This window comes from Falco naumanni, chromosome 2, assembly GCF_017639655.2.
Source record: "Falco naumanni isolate bFalNau1 chromosome 2, bFalNau1.pat, whole genome shotgun sequence".
Taxonomy (NCBI): Eukaryota; Metazoa; Chordata; class Aves; order Falconiformes; family Falconidae; genus Falco; species Falco naumanni.
In genome coordinates this window covers 59,770,461-59,786,465 of record NC_054055.1, presented here as the reverse complement: position 1 = coordinate 59,786,465, position 16,005 = coordinate 59,770,461, and the positions used below count along the sequence as shown (strand labels likewise).

General features: G+C 38.2%; 1 protein-coding gene across 1 annotated transcript in view; it reads right to left on the bottom strand.

The window, feature by feature from the left end:
* The window catches only part of ITGBL1 (integrin subunit beta like 1), a 138,862-nt gene that overhangs the window by 2,437 nt on the left and 120,420 nt on the right, over window positions 1-16,005 (bottom strand). The window contains exons 8-9 of the mRNA XM_040584472.1: window positions 15,413-15,529; window positions 3,733-3,879 (exon numbers count right to left, since the gene is read on the bottom strand). Of these exons, the coding sequence (XP_040440406.1) occupies window positions 3,733-3,879; window positions 15,413-15,529 (264 nt within the window). The remainder of the gene's footprint in view (window positions 1-3,732; window positions 3,880-15,412; window positions 15,530-16,005) is intronic.

The window sequence follows — 16,005 nt, the reverse complement described above, 5'->3', positions numbered from 1 at the left end:
AATGAAGCTGCTCCACCTTCCATGGAATTACTAAATATTTGCTCTAGGTCAGAAAGAGTTTGTGCACTTAATGGTGGTTCAGCAGTTCGCTCATTCTTGCAGAGTAGCCCAATGCTCCTTGTTGGGATTACCCAGGCTCCTCCTCCTCAAGGACATCAGGTCGCACCCCCACAGGCAAAGGAGGGACTTTGTGGTGACATTCGGCTGTAACCCACTGAGCACCAGAAACCTCCCTTTAAGGGAAGACTCACAGACGTCCCTGCCTTCAGGAGAAGGTTCATGGCTCTGAATCCTGGAAAGGAAGAGTTGCTCACAGGCAACCATGTGCCAGGAAGGCTGCAGCCTGAGACGGGTGTGAGAGCACCTTTTTTGCAACTAGAAATGCCACTGGGAGATGGTAATTCCTCCTGGCTGATCCCAACACCAAGCTGAAGAGAGCTGTTTTTTACAGCGCCCATCCTCAGCTGCCTGACCCTATACAGAGTTCAGACACTTAAAAGCCAAGGTGAGGCACTTAGTAACTGCTGAGCAAAAATCCTTTTGTGGACCTACCCCTAAGAACTGGTTACAGCATAAATCAATACAAAAATCTCAAAACCTAAATAATTTACAACAAAGAACACACACATAGTTTTCAATTACAGGAAGTGGATTTTAAAAAAACAAAAGTCACAAAAGCTGTCGACCTTTAACGGAACATGATTATAAACGAGTTAGATTCTGTTGAAAATCCCACCCTCTTGCAATATTTCCAGAATTATTCCCATACACAGTCACTAATGTGTTTAATTCAGTATTAAAGAAAAATATATAGAAGGAAGCTTGTTCATGTCAGAATATAACCTGAACAGAATTCATGGGTTACTTAACAGGGCCTGAGACAAAGTGTACAAAATGATGTTTTTCCATCTTTTCTTTCTCTTCAGCGAGCTCTGAGTAAAAACCCATAATAAAAATCCAACTACACCTTTTCTTAAAAAAAGTGGATCTGTCAATATGAACAAATTTTCCCTAGTTTTTTCCCCTAAATATTGAAGTGTCTCTGATGACTGAAACTTAATTCTTTAAAACTTCAGAACAGCCTCAGCAAACTATTTTTTAATAAAAATCTAAGTAATTTAGTGTTTATTGTAATCTGACAAAAATAACTCATTGCCTAATTTTAGATAAATGCTCTAAAGTTTTAACTTGTAACATATGGAACATGCAAATATAGGAAGAGCTAGTGATTGGAACATTTGGGGATGGGAGTATTTGGTTAAGCATCTACTTTTTCCATTAGTTCTGAGTACTGCTTACTAAGCCATGGGCACAGAAAATACTGACATTCCCTACAAGGATAAAAAATGCCACTGTATAAAAAGGCAGCGGAGGATAGCATACATATCGCATGGTCGCTGTATAAGAGATACGCTAAGACATACTTGAGGGTAATTCAAACCAAATGTCTCTGTTTATCCAAACTACAAGGTACTGACAGCTGAAAATGACGAATAGTATGAGAATCTTAGTGAGCAGTTAATAAGAGCACGACATTGTAAGAAACCTGAAGTGATTCTGCATAAGCAAGCACTGATGCTGCTACTGAGGGATGCCCATGATGTTTAAAACTATTTTGCAGAAGATACAGCAAATTTAACACCAAGTCAAGCAAGGATGATCAGGCTCCATAACGTAAAATCTGTTAGGGAGCATGAAAGTATGAAGTCTTTTCCCTGAACAGAGCATGCTGCTCTGGGAGGCTCCTCAGTTTAATTAAAATGAGTCTAATGAGTTGCAGGGTGTTCCCTGGGATCCCAGCCAGATTGTCTGGGGTGCGATTTGGCTCATTACCTAGTCCACGTCCTGCACCGTTACAGTAGCCATCTGCAGCCCTACATTTACTGCCAGGGAGGCAGCAGCATGGTGGGTGTTGCTGTTTTCCTTGGGAAGAGCTTTTACTACAGGTGGCATAGTCAGCGAGCCAAGATTTTGAAAACAATCCAGGAATGTAGATGGCCAACTTTTCTTATATTAACCAAGTGCAATTTTCTGAAAGTGTTCCACAGTTACCTGCTGAAAACCAGGAGTCCTTATTCTATTAAATCCTACACACAGAAACCCAAGCTGCCTCAATCCATTATAGTGCTTGCATATCTTGGCTAGGTCTCCAGCACCAGCAAAGACAGAATACCCACCATTACTGCATGGGTTCAAAACTCCCTTTTATTTGACCAGTAATGGTTACTTATTGCTCAATGTAATGAAAGAGAAAGAACAGTTTGTCATTTTGGCCTCTGCACAGTGTTGTCTGGCCTTTGGCCAGTCACATTAGCTAAGAACAACATAGTGGGTACTGAGTAAGGTGTGATTTCTAGATACATATTTAAGCATCAAAAATAGATTTGCCTTAAAAAAAAAAAAAACAAAAACAAAAACAAAAAAAGCAAACAAACAAAAAACCCCAACAACACAGGAGAAAAAAAAAAGATAAGCATAGGTAAGCATAGAAACAAGAGTTATAAATGATTAGACTGTCTTCACCTGTGATCCCCATCCTGCTCAGAGAAAACACAGGAGACAGTTGCCTCCTTGGATGTTCCTTAGCCACATACTTCTGAAAGTCACCTTATGTAGGCATTTTTCAGCTGGGACAAACTCTTGTATACGACCGGCTGTTCCCACAATAAAGCTGCTATACTATCTAATTTGACACTTTATAATAAAAAGCTTTATTATATTGGCTGTCCTCAGGGCAACCTTCCATCACATTGGAAGCTCACTTGTGCTTGGGAGGCCAGGCTGGAAACCCCATTTAAATTTCCTTTGCACTGAAATAAGTTACCAAAGGGACAATGGAAATCTGCCTGATGTAGAAGGCTCCTAGCTGGTTTTACTATCTAGCAGGTTTCTCACCTGTCTATGTAAGGAACATGTATATGTACGGAGGAATGGCATGTCCAGTCTGGAGTAAGTGCATTCTAGTTTCCAGCTAGTCCCACCACCCGTTTTTGTCTATTCTCTTCCAGACATGTTATATACAAAAATAGGCAGTTTGCACTATGGGGGAGCTAAAAAGCCCTCTTTCCAGTTATGCAATTTCCAAGCCTGAAGGACTGTAAGGTAAGAACCTAGCAGAACAATTTCACATAATTATCAAAACTTTCTAAATTTTATTCCTCCCTGTGGCAATTTTTCATAGCTGGACTAAAGCTGATGCAACCACCTGTATAAAAATTGGTAAGTGAGAGAGTCTGTGGGATTCTGTCATGGGGGCTGCAGACATCTACTTTTCCTTTGCTGCTGTGTTGGGGAGGGGGTGGTTAAGTATACTGAATGCTGCTGTTAAACACTCTCCTCCATTTACAGTTGCCTGAGATATTACATTTGCCACCTTGCCCACTGCAATGTTACTGCAGGTAGTGTCCCTGTCCCTCAAACCAGATGGAGCACTAACAGTTTATAATGTACAGCTGTTAAACACAGACCATCAGATAAACACATACAGGGAATTATATGCTGTTAACAAATTGCACAGGAGAGGAACACTGCTAAATGTGTGTGGCTGCAGTGGGTGTTCAATAAAATGGATGTAAGTACATTACAGAGCCAAATATAACATCCTTTTAATAATAACCTTTGAAAGAAAGGGTTACTAAACAGCTTGCTGCCATGCACATTAGTCTTCCAGAACATGATCAATTCTCCTCTGGTGGGGCACTGACACAGGGTAGCTCAGCTGCCAGTTCTTACCCTTCCCCGAGCATAATATGCCATCCGCTGACTCGCAGAGACTTCTGCTCTCCTCCTCCGTCATGTTGCAGTTCCTTGAATGCTGGCACAACTTTCCAAACCATCCATCCTGGCAAATGCATCGCCCGCATGAGCAGGTACCATGGCCTGTAATGACACCAAGGTTTGTTACGAGCAAAACAAGCAGCAAGTAGTGACTGTGGTCACGACTGAGATCTTCAGATCTCTGCAATGTGAAGTACATGTTATGGGGTAGATGAGCAGATAGATGGACAGCACAGCTTCCCAGCAGGGTGGCCGCTTTCAGTTCTCTCATTCTTTTGTTAAACAGGGTGCCCTAGTGATGTGCAGAAAAGCATAGGCACGGCCTCCCTCATCCAGAAAGCTCAGCATCAGCTCAACTTTATGGGATGTTCCCTAATACAGCGTACTGAGGACAGACACAGCCCCCTTCCTTCCTTGTCTTAATCCTGCATCCCAATGCTAAAGTCTCACCTGCAGATCCCATACTATCACCTGAAGAAGCAAACCCCAGCACAGGGCTGAGACCAGAAAGGCACACAGCAGAACAGTCATGGGAGATAAAAGCTGCAATCTCCTCCAGCAGCCCATTACGGCTGGTTATCTGCTGCAGTGCATGGAGCAGCTGATGTGCAAAGCCTGGACTCAACATACTCTGCAACTACTACAGATTAACTCATACAGTACAGAATGAAGGTAATTCCCCCAGGGTCTCATGATCTCACTCCTGATACTGTAGCGAGAAGCCAAAGGAGGAGCAGGAAGAAGGAAGAGACCAGAGCATTCTCCGGTGCACACGCTTCTATGACCCCAAGGCAGGATTTTGAAGAAGAATGGGCAGGCTACCATGGTGGGCTCTCTCCCCAAGACAAACAGATTTCAATTCTCAGATCAAGACAAGAAGCCTGAATGAGAGGGAAGGTGGACAGGCAGAAGAAAAACAGTTGCAAGGACACAGCTATCAAAAGGTGATGAATAATAAGGGGTGGAAATAGGGGGAAATGATAGGACAGAAAGAAAAGAAAAATGAGAAAAAACTTAGAATAGAGGGCAAGTGGAGAGGTATACACTCTGAAACATTAGGGGAAGAAGGACAGGGAATAACAAGTCAGGGAAAAGTCAAAGAACATGTGTAAAAGATAGCGCCCAGAAGCTATAATCAATGTTTAAAAAGTGGGGGTGGGTGGTATAGATTACATCGATTTTTTGAGAATTATGTGTACAAAGATTAATAAAAAAGGAAAATATGTTGAATAGTAAACTGAGTGGAAAATCTGGCCAGGAAGAAGGGAAGTGACAAGAATATAGAAATGGAAAATAGGAAAAGGAAATAAAGAGGGTCTCCCAGCCATAATTGCATTTCTGAACCTTTAATAATATTTCTGCTGGGATGGGTGTAAGCTAATTGGTTTACTGGGCTTAAAAGAAGCAAATTATACATACCAGTGACTTTTGTCCTATCCTATGTAGGGCAAGGGAGTGAAAACAACAGGATTGAGATAATTTGGGAGCATGGGCTGGGAAGAAGGGAACAAGCAGTATCTGGCAAAACATTGAGCTGTGGGATGCAAAGAAGGAATCCAGCAGTTTTGCTTTTCTGATTTGTGGACTTTTCATGAGGCAACAGTGCAACCTGTCATTGTAAACTAGGATGCAGCACTGGTAGAAACCCAAAAGAAAAACAAAGCTTGTAGTTTGCTTTAAGTGGAAATCCTGAATATTTTAGTGTTGGCCAAATGCTTTACTAATTTAAATTAGAAAATATTTGAAGCTCAAAAATCTTGGAGCTGTTATTTACAGTGATCTAAACATTCAGAATAATTTTTGTACTCCAGACTGTGTATTGATCTTTGTTTTTAAATCTTATTACCTATACAAATTTAAATGCTCAGTAACAATGACACAGTCTTATTATGATAGTATTCTTACCCACTTCTGCAAGTGACATTCAGCAATTATACATTTATATCTATGCATTTAATATATATCAAATATTACAAATTGAGAACTAGCAACAATAGAAGCTTGATGCCACTTCAGCTTCTGTGTTAGACTGGGAAACAACTATACCACAAACCAAAATACAAGCGGTAGAAAACTATATACTTTTCCAAATGCTCTTTTCAGGCAGATGGCATGCATTATCTACATTAACTTACTATAGCTAAGCTTCTGTCAGAACATTTTTATCTGCCTTATTTATTTTTAATTCATATCATATAGATTAGATTTGAGAATAGCTCAACCATTGAAGAGCAAAATATACAACTGGATGTCAGTGTTGGAAAACTATTTGGGAAGATACAAATGCTTGTAGTCATTTTAGCAGCAAATAGTAAGAAATCCATGCTGATTCACTGAGAAAATAATTTCATATAATTTTTTTTATGCAGTCATTATGATTTACAGAATGCAGAGACGGATCGTGTAAGCCTTTACACAATTCAAATAAAAAGGTAATGAATAATCTATAAATTTACACCAAACATTTAACAGTTTACCACATAAAATTTTGACATGCGTTTTTCTGAGATGACCATTCCTCTCCTCCTTTGTGCCATATAAATCCTCAAAACATAAATGATTCTTTTGTCTCATGTAATCCATTTTACCAAAATAATATTTACTCCAAGCTGACACTAGCCTCGACAGCTGCAGCTCTATGGATGCCTCATCCATCAGGGTGGTGAGTATACAAGTGCTTAGCCCAGTGCTTTTTAACCCCTAGCAATCTTCTGTGTGTGCTAGCCTCTGAAAAACTGCTTTACACAGTTTAGTTGTGAATATCCTCCTAGCAGAGGGTCTTTGCATTTATCTGAAGATGTCCAAACAAGGTGACTAAAATGAAGGGGCAAAACATTATAAACAACTGCTTTCAGTTGAATGTAATCAAATTACATTCAAAGTGCCCCAGTTGCATTCCAATGAATCCCAGACTCTCAAAATTATGCACATAAGCAGCTACAAAAAGGTGTTACTCTTGCCCATAGGTCTTTTTAGATCTGAACATAATTCCTTCCACAGAGGAGAATAAAATTCAAGAATACAGTAATCACAGAGCAAAGGGAGAAAGATAAATCCCAAACTGAAAAAGTCCAGCCCAACTGAATTGGCTAACATGATAAAATACTGATGCAACTATTCAGTTTAAGCAGATTTACTGGAAAGTGTTAGCCTATCATCAATTCAGATTTAACACAAAACTCAAAATCACAAACAAATTTCATATTGCAATGGTTCTGAGACTATAGCTCTTCATTCATAAAAATCTGTGTTAATGAACATTTAAATATATAGCAAAGTTTTAAACATTAATCTCTAATCAAGAAGAAAGACTGTGATGGGAGAGAGGCAAAGGAGAGAAAAAGATGATGTTAAAGATACTGCCACTTTGTTTAGAATTTTCAATAACTCCCATAACCATAAGATTTAAATGTGAGACATGAATGCAGCAACAAAAAAAAGCTGTGACAGATTACCAGCAGAGGTCCATTATAACCCAAATCAACCCAAATCAACCCAGACAACAGAATGAATTATTTCTTACCATGCCTTGAAATAAAACAGTGTGGTTGTGGGAAACGTACATTTTAGGACTACTTATGGAACTGTTGTTGGAGTTCCCAAAAAACCTGCATGATAATTTTCTAATACAAAAGGCACCATTACATGGGAATGTCAACATAATGAAAAAGATGAAGTACTCATTGCAGAGGAAGCTGGTTCTTATTTATAGACTAACTGATTATAAACGGATGATGTTCATGAAGGGCAAACTGAGGCCAGGCCCAAACAAAATTTGGCACCTCAAGAGAATAAGTTCTTCAAATTGATGTAACTGGATGAAAAAAAAAATTAAAAATTATACTAGGAATATGAAAATCTTAATATAATGCAGGATCTCTGATTTAGAACAATACAATAAATGAAACAAATATTTCTCTCTGTATTTAAATAGAAACAGGAATTTCCATATTTTTTTTTGTTACAGGACTATGATAAATAACGTTCTATATTATTAACATAAGAGAAAATTAAACAACATCTATCTGAGAGAAATATTTCTAAGTGAGCATGCTTCATTAGCCCACCCAAGTATGCTAAAACAGTTGTTAAAACATTACTGGTTCACTGAGTTTTATTTTTATTGAATATCGGGAGAATGCCATAAGACTGGCACAGTTGTGGTAACCACAGTTAGAGAAATCTAATGTAAATGTGAAGCAAAATCCTGATTGTCTATTTTATTTTCATAGTAAGTCACTTAGCATTGTCCGAGTCTAATAAAGGTGGGCTGTGGTGTCAGTTTGAGCAACACAGCAGGCAGGCAGTTTAGCAAAGCCTTCAAGTGAAACACTGTGGTGAAGAGGGCTAATGCCATCCTCGTATGCATATAACACGAGAGAAGCGAGTAGGAACATAAATTAGTAGGAACATTTAGAGCACTGATGAGATGGACATTAATTTCCTGCGACTCACTGTGATAGCCATGTTTGAAGAGATTTTGAAAACTCTGGAAGAATCCCCAAAAGTTCCAAAGAAAGAACTCAAAGGGCAGAGAAAATTGCTTGTTGAAAGAACTTCTAAGATCTGTATTTGCTTAGCCTATTGAAAAGAAAAAAGGAATAAAAGAAGGGGGGGGGGGGGGGGGGAAAGGCTAAGTGTCTTAGCAGGATCTGAACTACCTTCTCTGAATATACTTGAATGGGGATTCTCAAACTACCAGAGAAAGACAAAGCAAGAACCAGAGAGAAAGGCTGATACTGACAAATTCATTTGAGAAATGAAACAGCATTTCAAACAAGGGTGATGACTACTGAAACAAACGTTCAGGTGATGTTGGCATGGGCTGCGCATGTCTTGGAGTCTTCAGAGCACCACCTTCTCAGAGGCAGGCTTTAGTTGCACGCAGTACCACAGACTTCAACATAGAGGTATAGTGTAATGGCTATTTATAACCTAATATACGAGGTTCAATGTATAACCCCCTCTTGGATTTGCAAATACCTATTAATCAACCTAAATGTCGATGCATTAGCAATTAATTTACTGCTCATTTCAACAGAAAGATTCAATTAAAGTGCTTTTACAAACCTAAATCATATTTCATGCTATCTGAAAAGCTAAACAAGCTACATTATCTGTGCATCTATGTAAAGCCTCAACTTTTCATACACCTGCACAAGTGTTGAGGTGACCAGGACAGAAATATATAGTGCATTTAAAAGAAAAATTAGAAAAGTAAAATTAGCTAAGCAAAACCAAATTAATTTAATGCAGAATATACCATGCAAATTAATACCTATACTGGCTACATTAATCACTCTCATATCTAACTCAGTATCTACTGATCCTTTTGAATTTATCTGTTGCTTCCCCTGAATGTCTCTCAGAGCTAGGATGAAAAAGTAGTTAAGTGCAAGGACACAGACATTGAATCATTAACTCTTTATTTAGGGTTATCAGAATAAAACCCTAAATCACACTAGCCTTATGTCAGGCAGACTGACTTCTCCACTACCTAATACAGTCATTATCACTTTTTTTAGCTTCAGTTTTACCCAGCAAGCATGTGTTTGAACTCTTTTTTCCCAGGAGAATCAATTGCATGTTTCAATAACTAATACCATAACAAAAAAATCTCTATTAAATGGTATAAAAACGTTGAAGTTTTTTACGTACAGTGAATTCTGTAACAATTATATGTATTTCAGATTCCTCAGTCAAAAGAACATGGTCCCTGCTCTAAAGACTTTGCAGTAGAAAAGATTAAAAACTTGTTAGGTAGGAAATAAACTACTTAAACCCAGACACTTTGATGCTTGTATGTGTGTGTGAGAATGCAAGTGAATAAAATCAACGAGAGAACATGTCTGAGTAGTAAAAATTAATTTACTTGGGGAAGTTATAACAAAAATATTAACTTCCCCTCCCATAAAGTCTCATGTAGTTTTTGCTGCACTAGTTTTCTACAGTTAGAGGAGAGAGAGGTGTGAAGGCAGACCTGCATAAGAAGCGATTTAAGGACATAAGGACATAAGAACAGCATTTCCATCAAGAATAAATCAGCTCCTCCAGCTTTTACAAGCCTTTATACTACAACCAGAATCTCAAACTAATGAGAACTAATGCTTTTTACCAAAATGCATTGGTATAAACAAACAAAAATATAACTGCATTTACTCTTTGATGTGAAATGACATAACACAACTGGATTTCCTACAGTGTTAGGATTGTACTTTGATGTGCCATGGCCAAAAAAAAATCATTAAAAAGTCATCAAAGTGAATTTGCTCACTTGAAAATAAATTAACCAAACTCCTCAAAGTATTCTATTGTCACTAGTCACCAGTCAAAGAGCAAAGACTGTCACCCGTCAATGAACTGGCTTACTGGGATGACCAGAGACTTAGTTGTTTCTTGGTGTTGAGGACAGTGCAAATATGCAGGTCTAAGTATTAAAGGTCTCATTGAAGCTAATTATCTAATTGTGGCCCACTATATGAAGCACAGACTGAAATACTGACATAAAACAAAATGGAAGGATCCCTAGAAATATGTAAGGGCCTCCCGTGAGTTACCCGTTACAAGTTTCAACCTTTGCCATTGGCCCTAGTAATGAATTTGTGTGGAGCTTCAACCAATTTTTTACATTTTTTAGGGCTGTGTTTTTATTGTAGCGTTTTTAAGCAGCATAATCCTGCACCAACCAGTAGCATGCAGAAAACCTGAAAGGACTTCTGTTTTATTCCTTCAATGTTTGCTACTTTGCTGTGACAAGAACTCACAACTAGGCCAATAATGGTCCAGAGAACAAATCAAAACAAATGGAGTTAAGAGCACTATCAAATCAATTTCAAATTGATCTTTACTGGTGTTCTGAATTCTTGTTGCCTGCCTGCCCTCTGTCCTGAAAGAGAACAGAACATAATGGACAACAGTCAGCCCAGCGAGGCAGAGCAGCCAACAATGGTATCACTGAAAAACATGACTGGACACAGCAGGTGGTCAAATAACGCTTAAAAGCTCAGGCTGGCAGCACAGCCATAACCTCAGAAGACAGAGAGAAGTGTCTCTCATCAGGATACTGGCAAACCTGTGATCCTCCAGTCATATGTGTGCACTGAAACCACTTAACTTGCACATGAAAGACCTGAAGAACCAAGTAAGCCAAATAAAACGTGATGTTAAATATTGCTGTGGATCAACACTGCAGATACGCTCAGGCAAATCTTACATCATTGAAAAAAACTGAACTGCAGGGAATAGGCCTTTAGGTAGAACATATCTATCTCAAAAAGACTGCATTAGATACCTGCTCCAGCCATAGCATTAGGTCTCTTTACAGAGGCACAGACAAAGAAAGGGGAAAACAAAGGAAAGAACCGGCAAGTGGGTCAAGAGAGGTGAGCCTCTCCCTCGAGTCTCATGAGACCCAACCTAGAGTACTGCATCCAGTTCTGGAGTCCCCAGTACAAGAAAGTCCTGTTAGAGAGGTCCAGACGGGGGTCACAAAAATGGTCAGAAGACTAAGAATACCTGTCCTGTGAAGACAAGCTGAGAGAGCTGAGATTGTTCAACCTAGAGAACAGAAGGCTCTGGGGAGACCTTATTGCAGCCTTTCAATATTATAAAGGGTGCTTATAAAAAAGACAGAGAGAGAATTTTTACCAAGGCCTGAAGTGACAGAAGAAGGGGCAATGGTTTTAAACTGAAAGAGGGTAGACTTAGCTTGGACATAAGAAAGACATTTTCTACAATGAGGGTGGTGGGACACCAGAACAAGTTGCCCACAGAAGCTGTGGTTGCCCCATCCCTGGGAGTGTTCAAGGCCAGGTTGGATGGGGTTTTGAGCAACCTGATCTAGTGGAAGGTGTCCCTGCCCACGGCAGGGGGGCTGAGCTAAATGATCTTTAAAGGTCCCTTCCAACCCACACCATTCTATGATTATATGATTCCATTAATCCACTTCTAATAGCAGAGTGCTGTGGAACCTATGCCAAGTCCTCCTGCAACCTCTGTCTTTCTGGAGACATAATGTCTTTATTCCTGGTACTGCAATGATGGACAGCCAGGTTTTTAAGTGAATGACTCACTACAATCATGGAGAAACATGGTAATAGGGTCTCACTCAGTTGTACCCTAATCTATCATATCTTTCACCTCACATCTTTCTACTGTCTCATGGACAGCTGGTCTGGAAAGCAAGCTATTAATCAATCTCTGCTGGTCAGAGGAGGCCAGTAACAATTCTTATTCAAATCATTTAGGTTGTCATTCACATTTCTCATTTCAGCATGCATTTAATCTGAAAACACTGGTCTTCCTTCCTTGTGCTTACAGGCACTCAGCGCTCACTGTCAGACCCTGCACATTCAGAGTCCAGCTTACCATTCTCTGAAGGCAGAGTTACTAGCAAGGGCTTATGTCCTGACAGTGATTGTCTAGGTAGCAATAGTGGTAGAAAAATAGTAATGAAAAGAGGAGAAGGAAAGAGGAAGGAATAAGCAGTTCAGCAAGAGATATCAAGGAGTTCAGGCTGAGATGGAAGCGTGGACAAACCCAAAAAGGAAGAGAGAGAGATGTATAGGCCATAAGTGCAAACCTAATAAGAGAAGTTCTGTGAATAGGTAAGTTGCAAAAGAGGAAAGAAAGTAAGGTTAAAGTTGGTAGAATCTTCTAAGAAGGGAGATATATGAAATATTGTATATGGAAGCATTCAAAATATTATCTCCAGGATAGAAAGTGATAGTCAAGCAAAACATCTGACAATTACTAAAGAGTAGGGCTGAAGCTATCTGTAACATCAGAGACTACAGAGGATCTGAAAAGTTTAACAATGACAGAAATTCCTACATTTGGTCAGATACTGTGGGAAGAGACATTTCAATGAAAATGTTGGTGGAAGCCACAGTGAAAGTGGTCACAGCGAAAGATGAAGTCACAGAAAATGCATGAGTAAATGGCTCATAGTATGAGTCTGAGCATGAGGGAAGGTAAAGAGAATTCATTTGCTAAATGGTGAGTGAACAGAAAGCTGCCATTGATGGGGACTGAAAATAAACGTTACTGTACTTAACACTTCACCTAAATATGTGCAGCCTTAAGTTATTGGGGCGGGGGTGGTTACTTGAGGCAGGCGGGTCAGAAGGACAGGTGGACTCTGGATGGTCAAAGAAAATCAGATTTCAGGACCTGCCAGCAGAAAGAAAAAAAAAAAAGAAAAAAAAAAAAAAGGGGGGGGGGCGGAATGTTGGGAAGAGGCAAAATGAGGGTAGGAGCCACTCCAGAGCTCCAGCAGCCAAGAGAAGGAAGAGTGGTGTGTGGAAGAGAGCTGCATGATTAGTGAACCATCTATGTTTGTTAATTTGGATCTCAGCACACTTCACATGGAAGAACCAGACAACTGTAAACAAATAAACACATCTGTGGTATGAGAACATAAACAGAGGAAGGGGAAAACAGTTCTTGGCTACAAAAGAACAAAAGTGGATGGAATTGTGATAACATAGGAACATGCTTCAAGGAGTAAATTACAACCAAATCTAGAATAACCCAAACATATCTCAAATTATATTTAGAAATATAATAGAACAAGAAATAAAATACCACAAATATGAAAAAATAATCTGCCAATTATTTACCACTGGAATCTCAACAGATTTACTACAGAAACCCAACAACTTTTGGAGGATGGTATTAGCAGTGGCATGACTTCAACTTGGGAAGACTAGAACTCTAGAGACCAGCTTCACCTCACCAAGTTCAGACAGCTGTGAGTCAGAAAAGATGCTCTAGTTTCCCATGAGGCACTTCAAAGGTCAGCTCAGATCTTAGTGGATCTAATCATCACCTTATGCCATGCTTCCTCCTCTCCTTTTACTTACAAGAAAGACCAGGACAACAGGATTCCTGATTTGGTGCTTATTCTAAGATTTTGGGGAAACAGTTAGGAATAAGCACAGCTCCCTGGAACAGCAAAAATCACAGGGTGGACTTTGCTTCGCAGTGCAATTTCAAATTGCACAGTTACTTGAATTGCGTTTTCCTATATAATTCCTTTAACCTGCAAAGAATCATTAATAACTAAAGTATCATCTGGAATGGAAGTGGAAAAATTTAGCTTGAGACTACAACTGATTTGTAAGTTCATGTGCTTTCTATTTTTCCAATTTCTTGTTTCAAAATTAGGAAAATAAGCTTAAAGCATATTGTTTTTAAATTGATTAATTTATTTATTTCTGCCATTCTTTTTGTACAAAGCTTTTTAAACTAAAGGGGAGAGTTTATTCAGGTAATAGCGTGACCTAGCATGTCTCCTGCACAGTAAAAAGTCAGACACTGGTTCTGGAGTCGAGGCAATTATTTATTTAAGTATGAGGTGCCCTAGCCAGCAACAAAATCTAAAATTATAACTGCACACTTCCTAATAAGGAAGAATGGAATTTTTTCCTATAATTTCCAAAAGGTGCAATATAATTAGCAGCATTAACACTGAAGAATTGTCATCGAATAATGTAAAATATGAATGACATAAATGGAAGAGATATTTTTAACCATGGAAGAGGATGAGTTTTGGTTCTCAAGTACTTAATTTATAACAAAGATGACCCAGCTTTTCAGTGCTCTTAACTGCTTTTGTGTCCTTTATACAAAACTAAATTTCAAATTATTCTTTTTCAACAAATTCATATTATTGAATTACACTGAATAATATAAGCTGCTTTTATGGCTAGTTAGACATTCAAACTTGAATTTTCCATATATGCCTACATTCTGCACGACAAACACCTTGAAGAAATATTCTCTGGAGCCAGAATTTTTCATGTACACAAGGATTATGAAGCAATATATGTGGGGGTTTTCCTGATATAGAAATAAGGAATATAATAAAATGTGTCATTGCTCATATCAACTACTTTATTAATACTAAGAATCAAGTGGTCATTTTCAAGATAAACCAAATAAAATCTAGAAAGAGAGCATTTACGACAAATACTCACCTGGTTTTAAAATACCATAAAGTATGCATACATTTACATACCTAAACCAAACTTGAAATACTGCTTAACACCAACATACATTACTGAAAAATGAAACAATGAAGTTCTCACTGTCAACATGAAAATAAATGATCTGCATGTACAATTACTATGATAGTGTATTTCAAGCATTTTAGATTATTTCATAATATATTTTTACTACGTTTTTAGAAAACAAACATATTACCCTCAGTGCATATGAAATATTCAGAAGTATTGCTGGTCATTATTACCTTTAGGTAAAATACAGCATTCTCAGTAAAACATGAACTGTACTAAACACAAAGTAAAATTACCTAATTTTTCAGATTTTCCTTGAAGTGTCTGCATTCTTCTCTAATGAACACTGATGGAATTTGGGATATACTACAGCACCTACATTTATGCTATTATGTGTATTTAATCTACATCATTAGTGTTTTTGAAGTTTTAAAATAAATATTCACTGACTTATTCAATACTTATAGAGCTTGTTTATTACAAAAATCTATACTTCAGTGTAATAAAACCATTATTTCAATAGTCTACAGTGACGTTATAAAATCATGGGGAATAGAAAGTTATAAACTGCCAAGATTTGGGTATATTATATCATATCATATTATGTGAATACATACCCCCACAGACATCATTCTCTGCATTTTCACACTGTCGATCATCACATTCACAGTTTTTGCCATGAACTCTGTTGTCTCCTGGAGGAAAACAAGTGCATTGGCCACATTCACATCTCCCTGTAAGAATAAACAATTGTTAAGAGTCATTATTTCAGTAAAGTAAAATAAATGAAACAAAAAAGACAAACTTATTCTACACCCTACCCCTCAAAGACAAACTAAAAGTCACTCTGCATTAGTTAAAGTATGCACATAAAGCCTATAAATTTTTTTTTAATACTTAAAAGAAAAAAAAAAACCCACACCAAAAAGCTGTCCCTCCTCCATGGCAACCAGAAGCAAAGTATATTAGCATTATATCTTGGTGGAGACAGTAACAATAACCATCACTGGCATGGTATGTTTTTCGTACCTCAACTTTGCATAACAGAGCACATGCTTAACTGCATAATTAACCTTGGTAACTGACCTAAAACTTTTAGCACATACCTCAGAAATTCCAAAATGAATGTGATTAGAAATATATATAAATAGTCTATACACTGGGCTATCTAAGATGGTCTCTATTAATGTAGAAACAAAACTCTTCAAAT